This window comes from Patiria miniata, unplaced genomic scaffold (assembly GCF_015706575.1).
Source record: "Patiria miniata isolate m_02_andy unplaced genomic scaffold, ASM1570657v1 HiC_scaffold_9, whole genome shotgun sequence".
Taxonomy (NCBI): Eukaryota; Metazoa; Echinodermata; class Asteroidea; order Valvatida; family Asterinidae; genus Patiria; species Patiria miniata.
In genome coordinates, this window is record NW_024037076.1 from 11,477,619 (window position 1) to 11,505,011 (window position 27,393).

Consider the following 27,393-nt stretch of genomic DNA (forward strand, 5'->3'; position numbering starts at 1 on the left):
ATAATACTGGCCCCCAGTCATTTGCTTTTCAAACCGCGGCGAATTTGGTTTCGCCGTGGGGTGGCGAATTTGCTTTTGCCGTGGCGAATTTGCTTTTGCCGTGGCGAATTTGCTGTTGCCGTGGCGAATTTGCTGTTGCCGTGACAGTTGTGGGCCACCGTAACCTTCGGACCTTTTGACTATCGGGCGGCCCCCGTGACGTACAATATAGCGTGAAATTTAAACTCTATGAAATACAGACTCATTGGTTGTACTGCGCATGCCTTATATAGTCAGTCACGTGTGAGAGCTGGGGTCCATAGAGTAAAAGAGACTACATTTCATGGGAGGCTAAATTTCACGAGAGAACATAGGGGCTTAAGCTAACAACTTTTATCAATCAAAAAATGAGATCTTACATAAACAGGATTCGAAATGTTTTTCAGGAGGACACGGTCCGATAACAACACAATTCACCATACACGGTGCATTGTTCTGCCTTATCGTGATAAGGACGACAAGAGACAAAAAAGTACCAGCATTTTTGTACTCCATTACTCAACAATGACAGCGCAGTCAAAAGGGTGAGAAGGAAGTTATCCCGATAGTGAAACACCAATTTCCGGCTGGTATCATTAAACGACTATTTTCTACCGAACGGCTCCGCCCGCGTTACTTCTGAACTTGGGGTTTCAAGAGGACGTTTCCTTGGCGCGTCTTCCTTTACTCACATTAACAGAATTACAATCTGCATTATTGGAGCCAGTGTCGCGCGGCAATAAGTCTGGTTGTGAATTGCAATCACGAGAAGGCAAGTAGTTAAATTCATAAATATTTCATTTATTTTCAGTCACAATGTGTCGAAAGGAACAAGGAAAAATTGCCTGGGTTAATTTCACACAAACAAGGGTGACAACTACGACTACCCAAAATTGGGTTGTCCATTACCCATTGTTCGTGTTATAATATCTGTCAAATTCAACCAAAACTTGTGGTCGTACAAGACTAAATTAAATTCAGTCTGGTATCACCACAAGTTTTGGTTGAATTTATCAGAAGTTGTAACCCAAATGGTTGGGTTAAGGACAACCTCATTTTGGGTAGTTCTTCAGTTTTCACCCTTGCTTGGGTAAAATTAAACCAGGCAATTTTTCAGTGAAGAGAAAATGAAATAGACTTTCAGGGACAAGTATATATACGTTACAGTCTCATGCAAGTGAGCCTTATGTCATCCCAACAATGAACTTTCGCACAAATTTTGCATGCGATGTCACCAATTTACAGTTAATATTTGTGGGGCACTGTGGTCCAATGGTTACGGTGTTCGACTCGTGTGCCGTGGTACATAGGTCCGAATTCTGACAGTGGGAACATGGTGCTTGTGCTCCTGAGCAAGGCACTTTACAAGTATTGCTTCGTCCTTCGGATGGGACGTAAAGCCGTAGGTCCCGTGTGTCGTGTAATGCACGTTAAAGATGACACACTTGTCGCTAAGAGAAGGGGTTTGCCCCGGTGTTTCTGGCATTGGCAGCAGTATGCGCCGCAGCACCTAGCAAAAAGGTGCTACATATTGGGTCTCATATGTTCATATACTTCATTTACCTGTCTTTGGCTGCATTCTCCCACAGCGCTTTGTATCCTTTGGAAAAGGTGCTATATTGTTATTATTATTATTATATTTGTATTTTCTCCCCGCAGAACCATAATTCAACATCGCAGCATGCCCGTACTCGAGATACACACTAGCCTCAGTGCTGACGTCTTTGCGTCGGATTTCCATGTCAAATTGGTGGAGGTGGCCGCCTCCATTTTTAACCGCCCGCAAAACGTAGGTACCGAAAAGATATATCCTTAAGTGAATTGAATAACTATTGCCCCAAGTCCTACGGATGAACTTCATAATTAAGGCGATGACGTGCAAACCCGGGGATGTTTGCAAAATAATGTTGCTCCCAACTGAAAAAAAAAAATCCTAGATGCTTGGAAAGATATAAACGGACATCTATAAACCGACTTCGTTTTTTTCTTTAGGTCCTACGCAAATAAAACTGCACCTCTGAACAGCTCTGATGACTGAGGTGCGCCAGGCCCACATCCCCTATAGCCAGGCGCGTACGCAGGGGGGGTGTTTTGGCTGTTAAACACCCCCCTTTGCCATGTAAAAATATGGAGGGAAAAGAGAGTTATGTGACCGAGCGCGGAACAATTACAAATTATGTGCATGTTCTCAACTTTAAGCTTTGAATACAGAAAACACTTCATAGGAGCAAGAGTATATAGGCCTATATGTATTTGAAACAAATGAAACAAAATATCCCCTCATAATTTAAAAAACTTCTGCTAAAAAAAAACAGGGGAAAGTGGCCAGGAAACGCCTCAGATTGCACCACAGAGCATCTACGATCCAAAATTTCCCGGGGCCCTTAAGCGGGCCCCGGACCCCACGCCGTAAGTGCTTCGCGCTCCGCGCTCGCATTGGTCCTCCGGCCAAATTCCTTCTATGCTATAATTTCACCCTAGCGGTGCCCCCACCATTTTGTACCTTCAGCAGTGAATTGCTCTACAAGTGGCCTAAATCCCTTTCCAAAATAGAAAATTGTGAAAAAATACGGATATGAACATGGTTCTCAACTTTGAGTACATAGCAAACTTTATAAACAACAACAAAAAATAACAAATTTTAATGGAATTTTCGATGTTTAAAACGTTTTCTAAACGGTGGAAGTGGCCAGGAATCGCCTCAGATTGCACCACAGAGCATCTAAAATCCCAATTTTTCCGGGGCCCTTAAGCGGGCCCCGGACCCCACGCCGTAAGGGCTTCGCAGGTCCTGGACCCTTCATTACAATAATTCTAGGCCCCCCGGCAAATGGCAGTCTGAATCCGCTCCTGTGACCAGAGCGCATATGTATCCTGTATCTGAAGTTTGGCCTTAGGGGTGGGGGCGGTTTACACAAAGATTCCCAACGGATGAGAATCATGAGATCCAGGGGACGAAGCTGAGTAATTTTAGCCAATTACAAGAACAGATCATAGCACTTCCGCAGCCCGTGTCACTTTTGTTCTTGAATTTCTTCTTTTGTTTTTGTTTAAATGCTGTTGGGGGGGGGGACTGCCCACATTGACCCCTTTACTCATGTTCATCATATACTCTAAAGACACAGAACATTTTTTCCCGATTTACTATGCTTTAGCTCAAAAAGATAACTGATGGTCGTGGGTTCCCGGCCCTTCGAGTTTAACCCGTCCAAATATACCCTCTTTTATTTCTGGCGCCAACACAAACTCCTGACTTTTATTTTAGCGTTAAGTTTAGCCCACTGATACTATCTTTTATTTCTGGCGCCAACACAATTTACCATCTTCATTTCTAGCGTCATAAATGACGACATCCAATTTTGAAACACCCCCCTTGAAAAAATCCTGCGTACGCCACTGCCTATAGCGGTGTAACTTTGGTCCTACTTACAGGGTTGTTCCTATAGGGGCGTCATCTGGCGGACAAGGCACTCAGTTTTAGGCACTTCGCAATTATGTTGTAGCTTGTGTCACTGTATAGCGCCATGAGCGTCACTGAGTGATGGACCTGTTGCGCTTAATAACATGCCACTTTACGACTTATACATTTTGGAGACACGTTATCTTCATTCTTTCGAACATAGCTAGGCAGACACCGGTCATTAGGGAGACATTTTGATGCCTCACAGCCCCCCCCCCCCCCCCTTCAGAGGCAACATTTTAGTGTCGCAATTTGTTGCTCGTGTTCCATACCGAAACTCGTGCGGCAAAAAAGGATAAGGGAATATTTGGTTAGGGCACATTGAAGTTTGAAAAATTGTGTGCACAAGCGGCAGCCTATGGGAATGTCTCTCAAAATGTCCAATCCAATAGTTACGCCACTACCCTGGTTTCCTATTATACACACCACCCCTTTCGCACCACACCCACGCGTGAGCTTGACTGTTACAAACCGAGTCAATAGAGAGAAATTTAAGGTGGAAATGTTTTTCTCCAATTATGTTGAATGATAGGTTATGGTGGTGGCACTGTCGACCGATGAGAGGTTGTACGCAGGCGCGGAGGGCTCGGATCCCGTGTTCCTCCTGCGGGTCTCCAATGCCGACGCATTTCAAGATGTTGACGAAAACCGCAAAATCATCAAGGCATTTTCCGACTTCTTGACTGAAAAGATGGCTGTCCCTGAAAACAGGTTTGTTGTGCATAATTTATACATTACAGCCATGGGCGTCGCGAGGGGGGGGGGCGCAAAGGGGGCGCTTGCCCCCCCCCCCCCCCCCCCGGCAAAAAAAGGAAGGAAACAAAAGAGAAAAAAGTAAAGAAAAAGAGGCCTGAAGTCATATTGGTGTAAATTTAATGGGTTAGGGGGGGAAATGTCCTTGCCCCCCTCTAAAGCTGATAAATCGAGAATATGTTGAGAAATACAGGATTTTTTTGGGAAAAATGTGTTTTTCCCCTCTAGAAGAAGTCCTGGCGACGCCCATATACAGCCAACTCTTCAGGATCCTTTAAAATGCATCAAAGCGACCTGGATAGTTTTGTGTTCACTAGCAGTATACTGCCCTATACTGAACCCGGGCCTAGGATCTTCAAAATTTCCCACATAGGTGAAAGTCATCGTTTAGATCGACTCTTCCGCCTTTTATAATAAATTCAGTTCTATATGGTTCAAAACATCAACAACTATTTTTTTTTTTGCATTACTAATTAGTTAGTCAAATATTAAAGGCACTTTTTCAGGACTAAATATAATTAGTCAAAACCCATACATGACAAACAATCAATTAGTCAAATAAGACACTGTGCATGACTATTGGGTTTTTTTCTGATAATTGACTGAAGAAATTTCTCAGTGTTCACTTTCCATCCATTTTTTTTTATATTGTTTTAAAATTACTTCATGCATTATTGTAGTTACACCGACAAACGTCGATTGATAGACTGAGCTTAATTATGTTACAATAGTTACATATTTAATATTGATTTTTTTTTGGAGAAAACCTTTTCGTTTTTAAAAAAACCGTTTTTAAATTTAAAAAAAATTAAGATTAAAATAAGGGATGTAGAAAGACAAAAAAATACGTCCGTATTCTCCAAGGGAAAAGTAATGGGATATAAAAACAATAATTGTAAATTCCAATAAAACAATATAAACTCCAATATATAGGACTGGGCTCTCGGATTCCCCGGCCCGCCAGACCTGTCCATCCATATAACAAGGGTACAGCACCATAAATGGGAGGAAACGAGGCGGCACCTAAGCCTTGGTGCCGAAAACAGCAAAAGAGCCTCGCACCTTTTCGAAGATACTGAACTTCGTGGACAGTGCCAACTGTTGAGCTAACGGCCCCCCCCCCCCCCCCCATGTTCACAAGAAATCGTCACCGCTGACATTGGTTCGAGCGACTACCTCAGGAAAGTCGACTGAAAAGGCTTGTTTTGAGTGAAGCCTTCCGCATTCCTTTGGCCCAGAGCCTCACTCCCTCATACTCACTCATCCGCATAGACAGCATATAGTTCCATCGCGCCGATCTCCTGTGCCCGCGTCCTACAGCCTCATTCCACATGCAGTCAATCTGGCTAGGCCGTCTGATAGAGTTGTTCCGACCAAGATGATCTTGGCCGGCCACGGGGTCTCTTCCAGCCGGGAGTTGGCCGTGGACCACTCCTGGAATTGATGGCGATGCCCAGAGACTCCCACAGCTTTTATCCGGTCTTGGATTTTACAGCCGTTATATATAATTGAATCAAGTGTTTCTCATTTGTTTATCGTTTGACTTTTCAGCATTCGTATCATCCTGGTCAGCTGCCCTTCCACTTGCATCGGACTTAAAGGAGTCTTGCTGGCCGATGTCATCCAAGAACGTCAGAAGGCGAGAGAAACTGAACAAGAGCAAGAAAAAGCCGACAACCCAAACCCGGTCTAGCCACATTTTATTACTTTAGATGGAAATCACTGAGTGAAGTATACTTTATGGGCAGTTAAACAGTCTTTGGTGTTTCTAGGAAACTTTGTAAACCTTTGAAATAAGGAGAGCTTCAAATTGGATCGGCGACGTAGTACACATGGGATTTATGAGGGATTAGAGTATAGAATCACATGCTGTCAAAATATCCATTATAGTTTTCTTAGATCAGTTTTCTCCAAATGTTGTCTTCAACCAAAACGTTGCTTCTCAACAACTGAAAATTCTCTTCCTTTGAATTTTTTTGGGGGGTAAATCCCCCATGCTTTTACCTTTAAGAAATAATGAATCAAAATAATTCGATGTCTATATCCATTTAAATAACACCAATATCTAAACGGAATGTACATTAATTAAATATTGTATTGATCCAAAATCGTAGGCCTAATTATGACAAAAACAAGATTTATTGTAAAAAAAATATTAAAAATATAATATGTAAAAGCTGAAGCAAAAGTGCGAAATGCTTAAATTAAGTCATAAATAATACCACACCGCTCGCCGTCTGTCAATTTCGTTTAAATTACCTTTGTAAAGTAATTTTGTAGTCTATATCATGTTCCAAATATATTAAGACGTCAATCAAAAATGGGGAACCGTCTGAAAACGGCATCCAATCGCATCGCGTTTAACCCAGTCCACGAGACATGCAGTGCAACTGTCAGCCAATCGCATGCTTCCTTTCATTTTTTTCAAATGTCAAGCGTGTTTGCTGAATATTCCTATGGCAATTCATCTGGTTTTTGTCTAATTCGTGGAGTTCCAAGTCACGGTACAACACCGAAATTTGGTTGAAACATCATCAGATTATTAAACCAGAAACGTGCTTCAGCTTCGAAAGAGGTGAAAGACAGCCCGATTTGGTGAAGTTAAGAAGAGTCGCCATCAGGTCGCTACTGGTTGCAACTGCCGTGGTGTCATTAGCACACTGCAGCCTAGCCAGCCATGTGTGCAGTAAGGTATGTGCTGAAATTTTGATAACGCGAGGTTGGTTTTGTTTTTCAGTGCGCATTTTGGCGAGTGGTATTTCCGCTGTTTAGACCTAGATTTATTCTGCTAACGTAAGTTCTAAGCTCACTCTACAGTGTAAACATTTCAGCAGAACATGAGCAAGGTTAGCCCCATAAATGTGGCCAATTTACTGGACTACCTCCGTAAACATAGGCCACACTTCCACCATGTACAAAAACATGTCGAACTTTGTCAAATTTTGATTTTCACATTTAGGCTTAGTTTGTAGGGTTTTTTTGCTTGAGAAGCATACTCACCCTCTTTATAGGCTAATCAGAAAGTGCTGCCTTTTCCGGATGTCTATTTTTCATGATATTTTTTATGTTGAAATTTTGATTCGCAAACGTGTGCAAACGAATCTGGAAATTTCACGAAAAATAGACATCTGAAAAAGGCAGCACTTTCTGATTAGCCTACAAAGAGGGTGAGTATGCTTCTTAAGCAAAAAACCTACAAATTCAGCCTAAATGTGAAAATCAAAATTTGACAAAGTTCGACATGTTTTTGTACATGGTGTATGTGTGGACTAATACGGAGGTAGTCCAGTAAATTGGCCACATTTATGGGGCTAGAGCAAGGTATGTAATTTCTTACTTATTTTCCTACAAAAGGTTGCATACAATGGTGTTGAACGACTTCTATCTGCAAAGAGTGATACTAGTGTTTCCTTTTTTTCTGTTTCTGTTCGTTTATTGAAGACGTGCATGTATCTAGGTAAAATTTTAAGTACTAGACACATTTTTGGCGACGCATACATTTAGTATTGTGCGACATTTTTGGGGATGTTATTGTTATACTTTAAAAAAAAAATCGATGTTGGGTGTAATTCAACCAACACTGGGTTAGTCACTATTTCTTTGGGTATTATTCAAGTTTCGGGGTTCTGCAAGCCAAATCAAAATCGAGTGCCCGGCCTCATCGTGAAATTGTGCGCAATTAACAGAGAAATGAGAGTAAATATCATGTGGAGTAGTCTATGTGTTCAGCGTTTATTATCTATTTCTTCACTTTTTGTTTATACACTAATAAGTGATATGAACCAAAAAAAGTCACAGATTAAACAAGTAATGCATGCCTATTTGCCATCAGTTTCTATAGTTTTATTCAGTTCCATTCTTACTTTATTCAATCAAAAGCATACTACAACCAAAGTCTTAATTACAAAAAGAATAACAATAAATTTGGAAACTCACTCGCACATAATGAGGCCGAATAAAAAAAAAAAACATGTTTCTCGTCCGGGTTTTGAAAAAAAGGAGGAAGCGGGGCTTTTTATTTTTTATTTTTTATTTTCTTCAAGATGGCCGCCAGTTTAAAATTTCCTGCAACCGTTGGTGTTTTCACTGTTCAAAGACACTTTTAAAATGAAATACAAGTTGGACAAGAGAACTGAATATATTTACAGTGTCATTTAGAGTTGTATTGGTCTACAATGAACAGTTTTAGATGCATTTGGCTTTTTGGACATTTTGCATTTTTCAAAAATAAAAAATAATAAAAAATCCAGGCGGCCTCCAAAAAGGAAGCGGGCGGGGACGAGAAACATGTTGTTGTTTTTACTTCGCCTTATATATTTTATAAAAAAAATAGCCATACTGTGCTGAAAATTATTTGGAACTGGAATATGTGATTGTCAGTGACATTTTGAGAAACATTAGGTGTGATTTGACATTTCTTGATCCCTCATATAAAATTGTACTATAACAAAAACAGACTTAAAGGCTTGTAGGATCATTTGCTTAAGTTTTGTGAAGTTTTAATTGGGGGGGGGTGTGATTGAGGCAACAACATTACTCAAAACCTGAAGTGGAGCGCATGACAACTGACATTTTGAAGTTTTCAGCTCAGTAGATACTATTGAGAAACACACAAAAGGTATGCACAGTTTCTGGGGTTTCGTAAGGCGAAGTAAAAAAAACACGTTTCTCGTCCCCGCCCACTTCCTTTTTGGAGGCCGCCTGGATTTTTTTATTATTTTTTATTTTTGAAAAATGCAGTAAAAAAACACCGAAAAAGTTCACAAATTCATCGGAAAATAAATTGTAGACCAATACAAGTCTAAATGACACTGTAAATATGTTCAGTTCTCTTGTCCAACTTATCTTTCATTTTAAAAGTGTCTTTGAACAGTGGAAACACCAACAATTACAGGAAATTTTTAAATGGCGGCCATCTTGAATCAAATACAAAACAAAAAACAAAAAGCCCCGCTTCCTCCTTTTTTTTGAAAACCCGGGCAAGAAACCTTCCTTTTTTTTTTATTCAACCTAACATGATTTCATTGCTAATACTAACCACCTTCAATTACTGGTGGTATTTTTTTCCAAAGAACCATTTCAGGTGGAATTTCACAGGGTATTTGGTGCAATGTACCAGTCCTATCGTCACTCTGAGCAATTTTTTCTCATTAAATCAGTAGATGTCTTCCAAGTAATCACAATGATCCTACATGCCTTAATTAATGTGCAAATAGATCTATACAACAAAGGCCAAGTTCGCGCAAGGACTATAGTTGACCAATGGTTAACTAACGTTTGCCCGAACTCTGTCTAGTCAACGGTGGTTGACTACGCTAGTCGACTATTTGGAACCAGCCTACTGGGGTTGGTTGCTTCGCTGGTAACCAATAACCGCGCGCATTCATAACGCTAGCAGAGAGCCAGGATCCAGAAGTTTTGCGATGACATTTTGACCAGCGTTTGACTAGAGACGTTCGCACGTTACTATCAGTGCGCAGGCGTAAGGTACCTCACAAATCAACCACTAGTCGACTAATTGTCCTTGCCCGAACTTGGCCAAAGTTGAAAGCAGGGGAAATTGCATTATAAACAAAATTTACAGATTAGTAATGTATAAGGCAGAGGGCCAGTCTTTAAGCTAATAGTGCTAGCTGCATGTGTATGGCTTAAATTAAGATTGGTTCCTTATAAATCAGAGAGAGGGATCCATGTCGAGAATAAGCCAGGGCCCAATTTCATAGCGCTGCTTAACAGCCTATTTTGTGCTTACCGAGCCTCCATCTATTTCATATGGACCATTAAGCAGTAAGTGCAGCAAAAGCACACTTAATCCCAGAAGAAATCTTTGCTTAAATCAGTGACGTAACAATAGAAACTCCATGCGCGCGCAACCGTTAGCATGAAATAGTGCTTAGGCAGCATGATGATTTTCTGCTACAGTAAGCACAACTTTTCTGCTTACTGTTAAGCAGTGCTATGAAATTGGGCCCAGTTCGGTATCTCGATGAAGTAGTCTATGTCAAAGGTCATTCGGGATAAAATCCCCGTGTGATGATACCATAGATATAGAATAAAGAGACTTTTTATTCTATATCTATGGATGATACACTACGCAGACGCTCATTCTGCTTGTAATTAACACGCGAGCGTCGTGCGTTTGCATGTTCATGCGCCTTCGATGTGCGTTCGATTATCCCGTATGACCTGTGACCTATATCATTGTGCGCATGCGCAGTTGAAATACCAATCTGGCTTATTCCAGGAATACTTTTTTTTTTAATTAAAAAAATATCAAACAACATTGCTATCTCAACCATATTTGTAATAACTCAAGACAACTGGAATAGGTACAAATACTTACATGTACCAGGTACAGGTATTTGCTTAACAGAATGTATTCCATTATTACAGGTGTGCAAGATAAACATGTAATAAGTAAAAAGATTCACGGGACCTTGTACCCATCTGGGCAAGATAACCATGAATCTCATAAGAACAAAACTTATTTATAAGTCATGACAAGGAGTAAGTCACCAAACGCTGAATTCTGAACCCCTCAGATTATAGTCATAAACACTGGATAGGGGCCCAACTTCAGGCTTTCAAGCAGACCCAAACGAGAAAGTAGAACAGTAGGATCAACATTTTCAACAACAAACAGAAAAAGTAAGACTTTGAAGGACAAATCAGGATAAAAGTGGGATTTTTGCGGGCTTTCGGGAGTAGTTTTCGTTGATACGCACCCATTTCATAACAGCATCATAAGCCTCATTTGACAGGTTCTGTACTTACAACACTTGTGCTCCATCCTCAACTAAGCTCTTGGAAGTACAGTTGCAGTACTCCTGCGCCAAAACCCTTCATTGTGCCATTTACGTATGACAGTGTGTAACATCGTTGTGAAAAGTGTTCAATGGGAACTCATTTTTGTTGTGAGACACTGTCGCACAACAAAGTAGGAAAAAAAATAGGAATTTCAAGAAAAAAGTAGAGAAGTAGGAGCAAGGTTTAAAAAAAACAAGGAAAAAGTTGGAAAAGTAGGAATACTTGAAAGCCTGCACACTTTTCTTGCCTGCTACTGCAGTGTATGTACTGGCTATAAAATGTGTGCAAGCGCCACTTGTCTCTTTGCGCTAGGGAGTTTTACAAGAAACAATTTGCTTTCTAACTGCAAGACTGTTTTTGTTTTGTACAGGTTGCACGCATGTGATCCAACATTCAAGGCGACATTACACTTGTAGAACTGTGTGCAAGGTGCTTCGTTTGTAGATAAGATGTTGGAACACATCTAGGCACACGAAAATGAATGCCTTTTGGGGCTGGTGGGGCCCAGAATACATGTTCATGACAAATCATATCATGCGGGAGCACGGCGGCCAGTAAGTTAGTGAAAATTAACTTGATGTTGAGACCTGCGGTACTCCTACGTGTATTTCTACATCTACAGGTTCCCAAGGATACAAATCAGTTCAAAATTGAGTGGTTCCTGATGAACAGGATTCCCCACTGTCAGGCTTGAATGCAGTCCAGCAGTGTGTGGTACTTGGAGACTTCAGAGTCCCAAGACTGCCCTCCAGGCTGTACTCAATTTCCTGAAGGAGAACCTGCAAAAGTGAACAACAATGCAAAAGTGAACAACAATGCAAAAGTGAACAACAATCAATGAACGTTGAAACAGGTTTGATTTTTATTTGCTACATAGGTCTCCGTAAATCAGTTGGTCAAGGTTCCAATTCCACATTTTTTTAAAACTGGTTTCATGAACAGAGGGTACAGGTTGCAAACTGTTTCGCTGTCTCCTTCAACTGAATATTTAACCCCTAAGTTAGGACGGGGTGTAATGGGGCATTCCTCCATACATGGAGCAAGTGACCCGCATGGCAGCACAGCCTTTGTGTGATAGCGAGACTGCACAAAAGCAGCAGCTGCGGAACTACCCATTGGCAGTGTGCCACGGCATACCACAGCTGGCAAATGCATTCCAGTGAGGATTAGCGGCCACGGCCGGCTATAACCGCTCCCCGTCTTTGAGGGGTTAAAATCAATGGCTTTGGTAGTGTATATTTACAGTACGAGGTTTAAATGGCTGGCAAAAATACCTGGGATGAATATCCTTGTCACAACCATGACTCTGTCTGACGTCTGACGTCTGACCATCTCTTGACCATCGTCCGGCTTCCTGTTAGAAGCTGCATTCCCTTTGGCCATATAGTGGAGACCTTCTGGCTTGCAGCTAGCTGGTTCTCGGATATAAGCTGGAATTGGGTGAAAGCTGGCTAGCATACCAGAGCTGGCAGGACCCTAGATGATAGCTAGTTGGCTGAAAGCTGGCAGCCACGTGGCATCTGGCCTAGTAGGTGATCACTGGCTCGTGGCTATGTGTCTCATACCGTTGAACTGCTGGCTCCTAGTTGATAGCGGTCTTGGCTCTTGCCATTTGATTGCTACCACCTCCTAAGGCTCCTTGCTAGGCAGCTGGTTGGCCGGCATCTCACATCGTGGTAATCCTGTAGAAAAGGAATTGTGAGTTTGTTTTATAATCAATCATTTTGAAGGAAATGACAATTTAACAACAGTTTTGCTGGCTTTTTGTGTCCTGACAAGGAGCAGAGTATATCTCCGAAACGAGTTAACCCCCCCCCCCCCAGTTCTTTTCAGAATCACACAAACTTGCAGAAGAGATTTCTTACACATGGCGCTACTACAAACTTTTGTCCTCACAACTGGCAGAGCATACTGTCGACTTATTGCCGACTTCAACGTGCAAACCTTCAAATCTTTCTCTTTTTTGGGGAAATGTGATTCTTCCCAGAAAGTGTGTCCTTTTGATGCCCATTTCATGGAGACACCACTTCAATGACGACAAGGTCTTGAAATGGAGATAAATATGAGAAGTGCTTGCCTTTCTCTGTCATGTTTGGCTTGATACTGTTGTAGACCATCAAAGGCAGTTGCCTTCACTCAGATTGCAGTGTATACCGTGGTCTGACACTGTGGGAAGATACACGTGTAACATAAATTGTCGAAAATGATGCCATGGTAGATTACCTATTGCATTATTGCCTTTGTAATAAGCTACAAAAATCAAAGACGAATATATATCAAAACACATGTAATTATTCCACTTCAAAAATCATCTTTCTGTCCCTTTCAGTCACATGAAACATGGTTAAGGAACGCTTGATAATTTTCGTGCTTTCTAACAGTTGTTATGGGCCAAAGTTGCCAAAAGAAATTAACTCCAAAGACATATCAGGCTTTTCAGTATACAGATATAATCTTGTGAGTCCAATTGCAGTTTATGTATAAAATGCTGATAGCTTACCATGACACTTAACATGTAACTATTCACAAGAAAAAGTTTTAAATCAAACATGACATGCCACGCCCAAATCAGGGACTTTCAAAGAAGAAAATAATTATTTTATTTTATTTTTTTATTTTTTTGCACTTGTGTGTTTGCATTATTACACAGTTACACACTGCAGTATATCTTGTTGGAATGAGTTTAAAAATGTCCTTGAATTTGAGGTGGCTTGACAAGTAACCTTTACATGTCGTTTTGTCACAATAACCATTTCTACTGCTTTTTGAGAGACTGGGCATTACAACTTCAACAATTCAATCTTAGAAATTCAAGACTTACCTCAAGCCATTATACATACCTTGTTTTTCTTCACAACTATCAAGCAAGCATCTTTTCAATCATACACAAAGCTTGCCCTCCACGCACGCATGCCTTGCAACAAATCTCATCACTCCGGGTAAACAAAACAAAATTGTTCAAAGTTGTGCACCTTCACAGATGATCCTCAAACTCTTGAAACCAACAAAAAAATTTAACTCGGTCCCAACTGTCAATCATGCCAGTCACAAGCATATCTGGTAAACACAATTGTCCTTTGTCAAGCATCTTTCAAACACGTCACAAGTCGCACAAGCGTCACAGGTTTTAAAACAGAATGTTTTCGTCTTCATGATCGATCACCACACTTACAGAATCCAGTCATCGGTGGACACAGCACTCATATGGGGTTTCAAGGCAATACAAGATGACCAGCACACCTCTCGATCAAAGAATCACACCTGGTAGCACAGGGCTTTGTCAATGGGCGCTGACTATGTATCCTTGATCAACTACGTATACGTGTACATCCTCAAACATCAAGAAACAGTTTGCTAAAAAGGTTAATACATGTAGGTAAAAGTCAGATACCGGTACTGCAAAGTTTCCACACTCGCACATTCAGAGCATGAACTCACAAATCAAGCATATATCAATCAACAGTGACGATTCCGATCTCTCTCGTTTATTAATAGCAAGGTCAACCCTCAAACTTTCTATACATTTACAAAACATCTTTTGCTTAATCAACACTCCATACATAAAAACATGGTCAACTTCAGCTTAATTTCTTCCAGAGCTCAAACATCACTCGCATGTGTTGCATGTAAACTACTGGGAAATGCGTGGTTTACATTCTCAAGTCCTCAAATCACTTCTGAAGATGTTATGCCGGCACCTGCTCAACAGTAAAACACAAACACACTGAAGTTGTATACCAAACCCAACGGAACCTCATTCCCAAGCACTACAGTGCATGAATTAGATACGATCATGCATGATCTCCTAAAATACAGAAACATGTTACTTGTACTTCTAATTTGTATAAATTAGTAATAATTCTAACACACATATACACACTGTATCATAATTCAAGAATCTTAAAAAAAAAACCAGGAAACCTTTACATGATACATGTACATGTACTTCCTTCATCTGTCAACTCAACTTGTCAATAACGTACAATCACCATATTGTATACACTCTAACAGCACAATCCAACACTTGCACATTATGTACATGTGTCTGATGTCCCCTAGGCCTATATGCAGCATATCCATGATGCTTTGCACGCATCCATTTCCTCATCATACACATATTTGACAAAAAAATATATGAATCTACATGTACATGTATGTAGGTCATTCTATAAATTTAGGGTTCAAAGTGTGACATTTTTCCTGTCCCTGTTGCCTTGGTCCTTGTAATTGCCATTCAAATATCACGAAGATTGACTTCAAGTGATTGATTTCTTTATTTGTCAGGTAGGTAGTTTGCTAATTGGAGGACGACTGCATTAAGGACTGCATCAGAATTATAAAATCACAGATGTCAGATGTAATGTAACAGGGACAGGCCAAAAAGTTGGACCCCAAATTTATACATGTAGGGGCCGTATCATAAGTCTGACGGCTGATAGGTCCGACGCCTATAAAATTTATGTATTCTGCCTCATTGGTTTATGTACCCCGCCTCATTGGTCCGCCACCTCATAAGTCCGACGTCGGAAAAACGAGGCGTTTAATTTGTCCGACTTACGAGGCATCGGAGCTATGGGGCATCAGAGCTATGAGGCGGTGGACTTATGAGGCGTCGGACCTATGAGGCGTCAGACTTACATGTATAGCCTTTATTTGGTTGGGGGATGCAATTTTGTCGGACTGATGAGGCGTCGGACCTACATGTATGAGGTGTCGGACTTATGAGTGGACCTCAATTTGTAGAATGACCCATATGTTATGAGCTCCCAATTTAAGAGAAAACCATCAATCTATTACATGTAGATCATGAAATGGGTTTGCAGCCACCTCCAAGTTCCTCTATCATTACATTAACGGCACTAAAACACAACTCGCTTCACAATTACAGGATTTTCAGAGTACAGAATATTGTTCTCGGTACAAGTATCCATTCCTCAATCTTCGTTTTAAATTTGTACAGGCACTTCAATTTCTTTCATTTTGTTGTTTACTTTCCTCCAAATTATTTACAAGTACATTTCACTGATCTTTTTTTCACAGTTCAAGCAAGAGAAATTCTTGAATACATGGAGTTTATCAAACAAACCCAGTCAAGTTTTCTTATTCATATTCATTAACTTATAAACATGTACTTAAAGAGCACATGGTGTTGTCGCAATCGCAATTGTGCATGAACTCACACTTCTAAAACAGTATACAATGTGCACAAAAGCACCTTATAAAATGGTAATGATTCCAACCAATACATGTACAGGGTGAGTCAAAAAGAAGTTGTCCGGCATTGGTGATGTTTTTCAAAACAAACAAATGACACTCAAAACCCCAGTGAAGCACATATTAAACAAGCATTCTTTTTTGCTTATCTGAAAAAAAGAATGAAACAAATTGATCATTCCTAAGAAAAGTTGTGCCTGTTTTACTCAAAGCACTCATGTTTGTAGCTGTCCATGGAATGTTAATGTACACAGCTAAAATGCTTACTTTACATTTGTTTGTTCAAGTATTCCGTGGACAGCTTGAAAAATGAGTACCTTTATTAAAATAGACATAACTCCTCTTAGGAATGATCAATTTGTTTCATTCTTTTTTTTTCTAATAAGCAGGAGAGAGTACTTGTTAAATATATGCTTTACTGAACTTTTGAGTATCATTTGTTTGTTTTGAAAAACATCAAAAAAATCCCGGTCAACTTCTTTTTGACTCACCCTGTAGTTCCACTGTCCGTCTTTAAAACAGATCTTAGTTTTATCATTCACTCATCTGCTCAAAAGGGTGGTGCTGAACCTGCTACACCCCTTGCATTCCTCACTCAAGACACGACGAACAACTACCTGGTTTGCCCTTTCACCAAAGTCAAAAACTTAGTAAGTATAAATGTACATGTATAATTTCCATTTTCTTCTCACAAAACATACAGAGAAATACATTTTGCAAGGAGCACAAAAGTGATTAAATTAAAATGTCACCGCATCCTATTTTGTGCTTTTAAAAGCCATTATAAATATGTAGTTGAAAATTCAATTTGTTAATATTTGACGTTAAAAAGAAATTGTCAAGGAATCAGTTGCAAACAAAAACAAAATCTAGAAGTAAAACTTAAAATGAATTAATAATATATTCAAAAGAACACCTCTCTGCAAAAGGGGCTTGAACATTTTAAATATGCAAGAATGAGTGTATCCAAATGACAGGTTTTTTTTTTGTTTTTTTACCCTTTTTGACTACAGCAGAACAAGCTTAGACCAAAACTCTAATTTTTGTGCCAAAGTTGCATCAACATTGGCAAAGGCCTGCCAGAGAACTCTTACTGAATATATTGCCGCATTCATTACTACAATGCTCCAAACCACAATCAGGATACATCATTCACCCTAACCACCCCGACCCTTCTAAATCCAACTGCATGTTTTGTTGGAAACTGTTGGAGTGAGTACTGCACTAGTAAACTGATTATGCTTTACATGGGGTCAGGCATACCACCATAATCAGAGTCCAACAGTTTTGGTGTAGAGTTTACCATATGGTGTTGGATTTTGCAAGAGTGAGGAAGGTTCCTGGCAAACCACTCAAGGAATTAGGGTTAAAGCTTTGCTGTGTCGTAGAGTGAGATGGTCTTGGTATAACTCTTAGGCCTTAAGCACACGCAAAACCCTCCCATACCACCTTTCACATGCACAAGTATATAACGACATGGTGTAATACTTCTTTTCACGCAAACACTTACACCCTCCCTTAACATAATGGCATTTCGGGTAATACGCCTTACACAGCAATCACCTTTTGCTCCAAGAGCCAATCTTACGACCACAAATATTGCCTAGGTCTATATACAATACTTCAACTCAATAATACAGCAGCCCTGGCTCAGCAAACATATAAACACTTACACTTAGCCAACTGACAGACTTCGGAAAAAGTGGCATAAAGGATTGACAATGGAATCATTTTAGACTATGTTGCTCGGCATGTAAAACATATCTGGGTTATGGCATTTTATACTTCATGAACTGTAGTCTATTTAATTCTCTTAAATCCTGAAAGTAGATTATTAGTTACAAAGAAAAGTCAATAGGTGGGGATGGCATTCTGGGTAACTTATCATGACCTATATAAAGACATCCAGCTGCAGCTGTTTAAGGCCGCGGTTAGCTAATGCGCGCAAATGCTACCCGAAAACTTTCTCTGGGTTATGGCATTTAATACTTCATGAACTGTAGTATCTATCTAATTCTCTTAAATCCTGAAAGTAGATTATTAGTTACAAAGAAAAGTCCATAGGTGGAATCTGACAAAAATATTTTTTAAAAACCAATGTTTATCACAAGGTGTGTAAGGAGGGGATCTGTACTTACGTTGCTACCATGTTCCTGGCTTGGAGTCTCCCATCAGGTAGCCAGTGCCCGGTGATTCGTTGGTGTTATTCTGGACAGCACCCCAGCCAAGAGACTGCTGGCCTGAGCTATAGCCACCTCCACCGCCACCGCCCTGATTCTGCTGCATGGGTTGCTGGTTAGGCACTCCGGAACCCCCGCTGCCTTGCGACATCCCAACCTGGGGCTGCTGTGACGGCTGCTGTTGCTGCTGCTGCTGCTGCTGCTGCTGCTGCTGCTGCAGCTGGTTCCCTTGCTGTTGTTGTAACCCTTGCTGCATTCCCTGGGCCAGCATGTTGCTCATCATGCCCCAGCCTGCCTGGCTGAGCGCGGCAAGCATGGCTTGATTCCAGGGAAAGTTCCCCATCTGTCCTGGACCTTGCCCTCCCGGGTTGCCCCCCATACCACCCCCCATGCCCCCGCCCATGCCCCCACCCATGCCCCCGCCCATCCCTCCACCACCCATACCAGGGCTGTTAGGCACCTGGCCACCCATGCCACCCTGATCTCTGTCCCTGTAGTCCCTGTAACTGCCCCCGCCGCCCCCCATGCTGCTCCCCCCACGACCCCCTCTCCTTGCTCCCTGGCTGTAATCGCCACGGGAATGATACTGTCCCTGGTTTCCAAAACCTGTTAATAAAGCATGCAAAGAGGTTTCTTTCGTAAGTTATATTTCAGGGTAGAAATAGTTTACAATGCAAAGGTAAGAATAATTTCATGAGGTGACAGATGCATGCTCCACTCCACGAGGCGAAGATGAGTGGAATGGAACATGCATCGGTCACCAATGAAATTATTCTTTCCATTGCACAAAAACATTCGTTATTTGTTTTAAATAACACCTAAATAAATCCTTTTCATCTGATTGGTTGACTTGTAAACTGGTCCTTACATCAATGTACTACCTTTTCTGATGGCAATAACTTGTGGTTCACTTTCAATATCCAATTTAATCAAGTTAAAACTGTTCGACAAGTTCAGAGCTAGCCTTTCATATTCAATTTTTCCTCGGTTTAAAATTGTTCCACAACTTAGTTCAGAACTTTCATATCCAATTTATGTAAGTTAAAGCTATAGTCCATCATTTGCAGCCATCCGAAAAGTAACTGGCGTAATTATTGTTGAAAAACAAACTTGGTTGAAACATAGTAAGGGAACTAAACTCCCTGTGAAATTATTCTTTCTGGGAAGCTGTCATTTTGAAGTAATCAACGAAAGAAGGCATTTCCAACAGTGATTCTTAAAAAGCACCGTAGGAAAATTTAAATTAGTAGTTCGTTTTGTTATTCAGCGCAGCGCGCACAAGTATTGGAACGACGCACACGCGCGCGCGGTTGTTATAATTCGACGGATCAGTGCGGGACGTCGCGTATAGCTGCAATTCAAAACAATTCAAAACATGATTCAGTAACTTTTGATTTGAAATTGAGATCTTAGAATGCTGTTTTTCTCGGAATGTAAAGCTGAAGCTTAGCTGAAACTTCATCAGATTAGTTGCTCAGTATCCTTCATTAGATTTTGAACTCTTTTGTTGCTTCAAACGAACAAAATGCACAAATTACAAATGATGGACTGTAGCTTTAAAAGCTGTTCAGAACTATCATATAGCCTGTACCTCAACAATAAAAGACATATCACAACTGTTTTATAGAAGATACACTGTTCTCAAGGACAGACTCACCAAAATTTTACAGTGTTAGTTTTAAACAAGCTGTACAGGGTGAGTAAAAAAAAAACGAAACCCAAATGTCGGGACTATTGTTTTAGTGAAGTTCTGCATGTAGCACTTTCAAAATCTAGGATATGAATGCCCAATTCATCAGCTTTCTTTTAGTACAAGAATTATTCAAATCACTTATGTACTTTTCAAGTTAAGGAATTTCAAACACAACCGCGGTTTTAAGGTTCTGTCCGCTGATCACAAAAAAAGTTCAGTGTTCTTTCAGCAAAACAAAAACAAATCACATAAGGATGTGTGTGAATTGTTTTTGTTTTGCTGAAAGAACGTGCACCTTTTTTGTGATCCAAGGACAGAACTTTAAAACGGTGGTTGTGTTTAAAACTCCATAACTTGAAAAGTACATGAGTGATGTGAATGATTCTTGTACTAACACAAAAGCTTATGAATTGGGCTTTCACAATGTAGATTTTGAAAGTGCTACATGCAGAACTTCACTCAAACAATGGTTCCGAAATTTGGGTTTCTTTTTTTTTTACTCGCCCTTTATTGCTTTTAGAGGGTTGTTATTTGGTCCGTTTATCCTTCACATAATGCTCCTCTTTTAATAAGAAAAAGGGACATAATTACCTCCTCCAAAGTTTTGTCCTCCAAACATTCCCATCTGGTTGTTTTCTGGGCTGTTCATTGCCGTTTTCCTGGAGTTTTTAGGCTCTGCGTCACTGATAAAAAGACTTGTCCCCTAGCAAAAGTAATGGTTTCTCAATTAATGACAATCAGTTTTCTTTGAGACTGATACTTACAGGCCTTAGTTATCGCACTGGAATTCTATCAACATGACAAACTTGAGACAAGCCCCTGTAGACTAATGCAGTAACCGTTATAGGGTGGCATGGGTGGCTTGTGCGTAAAGCGCTCGCCTCTCACCAAGGTGACCACGGTTCGAATCCTGGCCGCGGATCCTGGCCTGGCCGTGGATCACATGTGAGTAGAGTTGTGCGTTGGTTCTCTCCTGTGCCATGAGGGTTTTTCTCCGGGCCCTCCGGTTTTCCTCCCTCCAGAAATATCAAACACTTTCGATCTCAGGCTGTGCTCCGTGGTCATATATGGGTCGATGTGGCCGGCAGCCATAGGGGCCTTTACGTGCCAGCGGCCCGACCACGTTGTAGCCGCGTCCTTCGCAATTCAGCATCCAAGCTGCCAGTAAGGACGATTAGCCTCCCAATTTATTATTAATATATATTACATGGGTCCCTCTTTTATTGGAAGCCCTACCGAGGTTGAACCAAGCTCGCGCGCAGGTTATGAACGCTCTTGACTCCCAACAACATGTTCAAAATTTGTACGAGTATTGGTACCACGTTAGTCATGGCTTCTTATTATGTTTACTGGATTAGTCTACAGAGTATAGAACACAAAACAAATGTATAGTCAAAGAGCGACTTATCAGACTGGCTTTTATCTCTGGTTTCAGTGACATAAAATGGCTGAAAATATTTCTGTTCCCCTAAATTGGAAGCCATTCCCCTGGATAGGATGCCAGTCCATCGCAGGTTACTCCCCATCTAACGCCGGGACGCATTTATACTCCTGGTTGGAGAGAGGCAAATGTGGGTGAAGTGGCTTGCCCAAGGACACAACAAAAGGCCAGCAGCTGGATTTGAACCACGAATCCTTTGATCAGGAGTCACGAACCCTAACCACTAGGCCACATTCCCCTTCTAATTAGTTTAAAGAACTGGTACCTTAAGGATGTGGTCCTCATTGGCAACACGGGCAGCCACTTCTGGCCTCAGAAATGTGATGAACCCAAACCCTCGGAAATTCTTGGGAATGTAGATATCGGTGACCTCCCCGAACTGGGAGAAGTATTCGTAAAGGTCTTCTTTCGTCATATCCGAGGTCAAGCGACCGATGAACATCTTGTTGTTATAGTTCTATGAATAAATCAACAATTTAATGTTTAAATGCACATGTATGATGGTTTACAAAAAAAAATCCTGATATACCACTAATTTGTCAGAAAGCCAATCCTCATCAGATTTGACTGGACAACTTGGCCCTGTTTAGTTCATTTTTTTTTTAAAGCATGTATATTATTGCACCAGTATTTAAGAATTATAAACCAGCAGGTCCCAACCGCTACTTGGTTTTGGACGTGTGGGGGGCGAGTTTCAACATCCAAACAAATGTTTTGCATTTCTAATTTGGTACAATTATTTCGCTCTGTGAATCACACATACATGTATAGCCTACTTTTTCATTAATTTGTAGCTGAAAGTCAAGATTTGTAAGTCCGTCCTAAGCTTGTTTATGATCTCATGACCTTCTTTCGAACCAGTACAAAACTGAGTGCCTTTCATACTCTCTTCTTATTTGGCTATACATGTACATTGTACATACTCATCAATTCATGCATAGCCAATAACCAAGTCAAATAATGTAAGAATTTTCCTTCCTTCACTTCCTTCCTTGAAAGTGCAGCCTCACATGTATGAAGATAAAGGCACTGCCAGAAACACCGGGGCGAACCCCTTCTCTTAGCGATGAGTGTTACTGGGTTCTTTTAAACTTGTGCATTATATAACGAACAGGACCCACGGCTTTACGTCCCATCCGAAGGACGAAGCAATAATGGTTAAGTGTCTTGCTTAAGAACACAAGTGGTAAGACCGGGACTCGAACCCACACTCTGCTGATCAGAAACACCAGAGCTTGAGTTCGGTGCTCTTAACCGCTCGTCCATGACACCAGTTGGCTGTGTGCACAAGTACCCCCAAATAATGACAAAGAGAGGTACATGTACGTCTCACAGAATTCCTTTACCGCCTTGTGTCTGGCACCCATGCAAAGATGGTATTGGCTTGTGCACATACAGATTAATATTAGTCTATACATACCCGCTGCAATCAGTGCACTCTCGCACCACATGACCATGTTTGACTCTTGATTGATACAGCACAATCTACTGTTACCACATAAAGTCCACAGACATGGCTAAGCACAATAATTAAGGGTTCGGCTCCTTTGTGTTACTGAAATTGCACTGCTCTAACCTGTACCTTGGAGTCGGGAAACTTGACATCACAATGTCTGCCATCTATAGTGTGTCTCATAGATACCACCTTGTTCTGGGCCTCCATGTCCTTGTAGCGTACAAACCCAAAGCCTTTCGAATTGCCATCTCGGTCTAACTTCAGCTGCGGAAAAATCAGCCATACAATTTGTGACGGTGACAAGACTACTGCAAAGAATTTGTTTGGGGAATTGAACGCTAACTTTTACAGATCCTACAAAAGTCCACCAGGAGGTTTTGGAGGATTTTGCAGGATTCGGGAATGGAGAGACAATTCACTATATAATGAATATTTATGAGTGCAATGGTGAGAATATTTTTGTGAGCTGAAAGATTGAATGTTCCATTCAACGAGGCGAAGCCGAGTTGAGTGGAACATTCTATCTTTCAACGAATGAAAATATTCTCACCATTGCACGAATGCAAAACATTCATTATTTGTTTTATGTAACAACCATGTAGATCTTTGTCATTCAATTGGAGGATAAAACTTTAAGAAAAAACAAAACTCACAAAAGTGCATCATATCCACTACTTTTTTCAACTTGTTCAAGGCTAAGAAAGGTTTAAAAGTCCAATCATTGACCATAATGAAAATTAACATTGTAATTTCTTAAAACAATGCCAAAACAAATTCATCAATGCAACTGCATCAACTTCTAAGGCAAGTTTTGTACTGCTTTTAAGCATAATATGGTCTAAATAGTAGCGCAAAGATCGTATAGCATCGGGCTTGCGAAAGTGACCTAAAAGTGCCCTCTACTGTTCATGAACGGAGTCCAATCCATTGACACCTTCACATCTCACCTCGCATATCAGAAGCTCCCCAAACTTTTCAAAGTACTCCCTCATTCCGGCCTGTGTTGTCTTCCATGCCAGGCCCAAGACTATCAAGTCAACCGTCTTGTTGTGCGTGATGCCCTGGAGCTGGTCCACACGCCGTGTCTTGGCCGAGTTGGTCTTCTCTTGATTGTCCTCTCCTTTGCGTTTATTGTCTGCAAAAAGAAAATAATTCCTGGGTCCAACAACCTGTTTGACCAAATTGCACCTGTTCTAAAGTTTATAACATTGTGTTTTTTTCACTGATGAATCCATGAATAACAAAGAATTAGAACAAGCTGTTTTTTAATGTCGCCCCATTCCCACTTCGCCCCATCCCCAATTCGCCCCATCCCCACTTCGCCCCAGCTTTTACATGTAAAAAAAAAAAATCTCATCTATTTTATTGGCTTAAAAACAATTCCAACAGATTCACTAATTGCTAACCAACAGAAAGAATTAGCCCACCAACATTGACCAAATGAACAATTCATAACCAACCTCTCAAGCTATCACTCTCCCCTACCGAGAAAAAAAGCTTGAAGTAAAAGATCCAACTTTGTTCCCAACCCGGCTATACCAACCCGTCTCCCACTTATCTGAGAACGACAATACCTTTGACATCCTAATTTCACTATTGGAGGAACAATCTACATGGGGCGAAGTGGGGATGGGGCGAAGTGGGGATGGGGCGAAGCGGGGATGGGGCGAAGTGGGGATGGGGCGAAGCGGGGATGGGGCGAAGTGGGGATGGGGCGAAGTGGTTAGGGGCGAAGTGACATGGGGCGACGTGGAAATGGGGCGAAGCATCCGACACCCTGAAGCGTTGTTCCCCCTCCATTTGGCTGTCAATTTTTCCTTTCTTTGTTTTTTCCTTGCCAGGCCCTTTCAGGGATCCCCCCCCCCCCTGTTCCTAGGCCTGAGACCTAGGTCTTCCTCCTTTTTTGCCATTATTACATTTACATGTATGTGTTTTGAATTTGTCCGCATTTGATGTTCTTTTGGTGTGATAATGTAAGTGTTTTTAATTATAGACACATGTACATGTATTTTCTTAATGTTCTTATTGTATCACTGATGTAGATAACAATAAAGGTATTTCAATATAAATAGAGTGCTCGGGCAGTTTCATGGGAATAGGAAGGATGGTTTGGGGTGGTACAGTGCCTAATTGGTTAATGCAGGTGTTTGCTGGATTTCCCTTTCGATACTTATTAGTTGTATCATTTAATAAAAAATCTGACATCTTAACAACTGTCTCTGTGGATTGGGATGATCGGAATAACGATATCATTGGGATCTACATTTAATATGTAAATATGTATAAAATCTATTTAAATGTAAATGTAAATATGTAAATATAGGCCTTCGTATAAATCTCCACAATAGGATATTGAATTAGGCAGGATTCTTTTCTACAACGCCAAAACTGCACGCTTTGGAATTCCCTGCTTGTTGCCACAAATAAAGAGATTTTGCTTTGTTAATGATGTTAATAGGTACGGTGGATGATCGTATGCCAACAGTTTTGTTGAGGAAAAGAGTTGTTGCTTTGCTATTTTTAAGCTGCTTGGGCTTGGTTGCAAAGCCTTATTTATCTGGGCAGAAATAGGAAGATCGAGGATATTAATACCTTTGGGGAAAACTGCGATGTACAGATGATCTCCCCATACCCCATCCGGTGGCTGTATCCCCCCATCCACAACCCGTAATCCCCGCAGACTGCCCGTGCCGGGGTTGCGGTACTTGAGGCCCGACGCGCACGGGAACTGTGCGGTCAGGGTGCTCAGCAACATCGTACCGTCCGGCTCGACTGGCAACTCGATCGCTTCATCGTCAGTCAATTCCTCCACAACTTGGATGTATGTGGCCATGTTCTGTCTTGTTTTTCTGCCCAGTTATATCTTGGAACTACCATACGGTATATGCATTGGTCAATCGAATAGATCTAGTGCATATATCTGCTGGAAAATCCAGACAATAATATCGACAGTAACGTTACAGATGATCCGTCGGCCATCTTCCGCATAATGTACTAGCTAGCTGCTGTTAATGCATAAAGATCGTATACAGAAAAGTTTGGACACTCCGCTGAAAAAAAATGAAACAGATAGCAGGTGCGCATGGGGATGGGCGCCCCTAGCGTTGGATAGGTAAAAAGCAGATTTCGCTCCATACGCGCGCTCAACTACTGGAACAGTGTTTAAGACCAGCCAGCCGGTCTTCCCCCGGGCACGTGACGGGTTCCCGACCAATAGGAATGGGTAAACTGTCTTAGGTATTTATGAATTATTATTATATCATCGAAACAATTGAAGGGGATAATTGTATTCATGTTACGAGTAATGGGTAACGGGTTTTACTTGAATGTGGTTTCCACGTTTGAACGACTTCAGGATAGTTGTGGACTTTTGAAGAAATCGCCGCTTGAGTCCTTTTCGGGTCAGCAGCGTAGCCAGGGTTCTCATCCTAGGGGGGCAAGTGAGGGAGCTGAATGTTACAGTGCGGGGGGGGGGGCGCAACATTTCATCCGTGCTGAAATATACACACTTTTCACCGGCCCGGACACACGACCCCCGTAAAATCTAAAAGTGTGTATGGGGGTGGGGAGGAGGGCTGGTCACCATCTTCCCATGGGGACGCTGTTCAAAACCGACATCATAGTCATTGTCAGACAATAGCCGGCGCTATCCAATTCTCACGGGCCGCGGGACGTTAATATAACCAGCCAATCGCGCGAAAAAAAAAGGGTTTTCGTGAAAAATAAACAGTAAACGTGGAGGCAAAAGTGCACTTTATGTTACACCCGCTAAGCATGACAACTCATCGGACTGTAATTTTCTCAAGTTGCCCGTTAAGGGGGGGGGGGCGACTGGGGGCGACGATTTTGTTATGGGGGCGTGTGTCGTCCCCCCCCCCCCCCCCCCCCCCGCAGCTACGCCGCTGATTGGTTGCATTGCCCAGTCTCATCCTCCCCCGATAACATGTACATCTGATAAGCATTGCTAAATCTCAACATGTTACTATTTTCACTGACAGCTCTTTTTGTCCTCCTTTTTATCATTTATTGGTTCATTTAATCCTTTTAATTGTGTCTTCATTTCGTCCTCACTTTAAATTTGTTTTTTCTCCTTCATCAGTGAAAATCCTGCTCGCTTTTTACACCCAATATTGTGTAGCCTAACACGCGTTTACCTTCTCAACGCTAGGGGCGCCCTTTCCATTGCCTAATTTAATGTCGTCTAGTATTTCATCGGTCACCGTGCAAAAAGATAGCCAGTGTCCGATCGTAACGTGTGATACGGGTCGGGTACGATTTTACGCACGACATAATGTACATCACTTCAATCCTACTAGGTATGAATATTTATTAAAAAACGCATGCGTCATTATCAAACTTCACATTAGGGAA

The 27,393-nt window shown here is 41.3% G+C and overlaps 2 protein-coding genes across 4 annotated transcripts; one reads left to right on the forward strand and one right to left on the reverse strand.

Moving 5' to 3' along the window:
* The first annotated feature begins 586 nt into the window (after positions 1–586).
* On the forward strand, positions 587–6,621 carry LOC119719945. The gene is made up of 4 exons (XM_038189429.1): positions 587–790; positions 1,678–1,807; positions 4,011–4,189; positions 5,783–6,621. Exons 2-4 carry the CDS (start codon positions 1,700–1,702, stop codon positions 5,922–5,924), a joined length of 429 nt encoding a protein of 142 aa, XP_038045357.1. The 5' UTR covers positions 587–790; positions 1,678–1,699; the 3' UTR covers positions 5,925–6,621.
* A 6,496-nt stretch (positions 6,622–13,117) lies between these two features.
* Positions 13,118–26,033, reverse strand: LOC119720137 (TAR DNA-binding protein 43-like). Of its 3 annotated transcripts, XM_038189693.1 has the most exons (7): positions 25,615–26,033; positions 23,970–24,157; positions 23,143–23,286; positions 21,832–22,023; positions 20,717–20,828; positions 18,391–19,038; positions 13,118–13,204 (listed from the first exon to the last, which is right to left on the reverse strand). In XM_038189693.1, exons 1-6 carry the CDS (start codon positions 25,853–25,855, stop codon positions 18,395–18,397), a joined length of 1,521 nt encoding a protein of 506 aa, XP_038045621.1. In that variant the 5' UTR covers positions 25,856–26,033; the 3' UTR covers positions 13,118–13,204; positions 18,391–18,394. The 3 variants fall into 3 exon arrangements, with proteins under 3 accessions (XP_038045621.1, XP_038045622.1, XP_038045620.1); XM_038189694.1 differs by lacking the exon at positions 13,118–13,204 and having other exon boundaries at positions 17,250–19,038; positions 23,149–23,286; XM_038189692.1 differs by lacking the exon at positions 13,118–13,204 and having other exon boundaries at positions 17,250–19,038.
* Between the last annotated feature and the right edge of the window lie 1,360 nt (positions 26,034–27,393).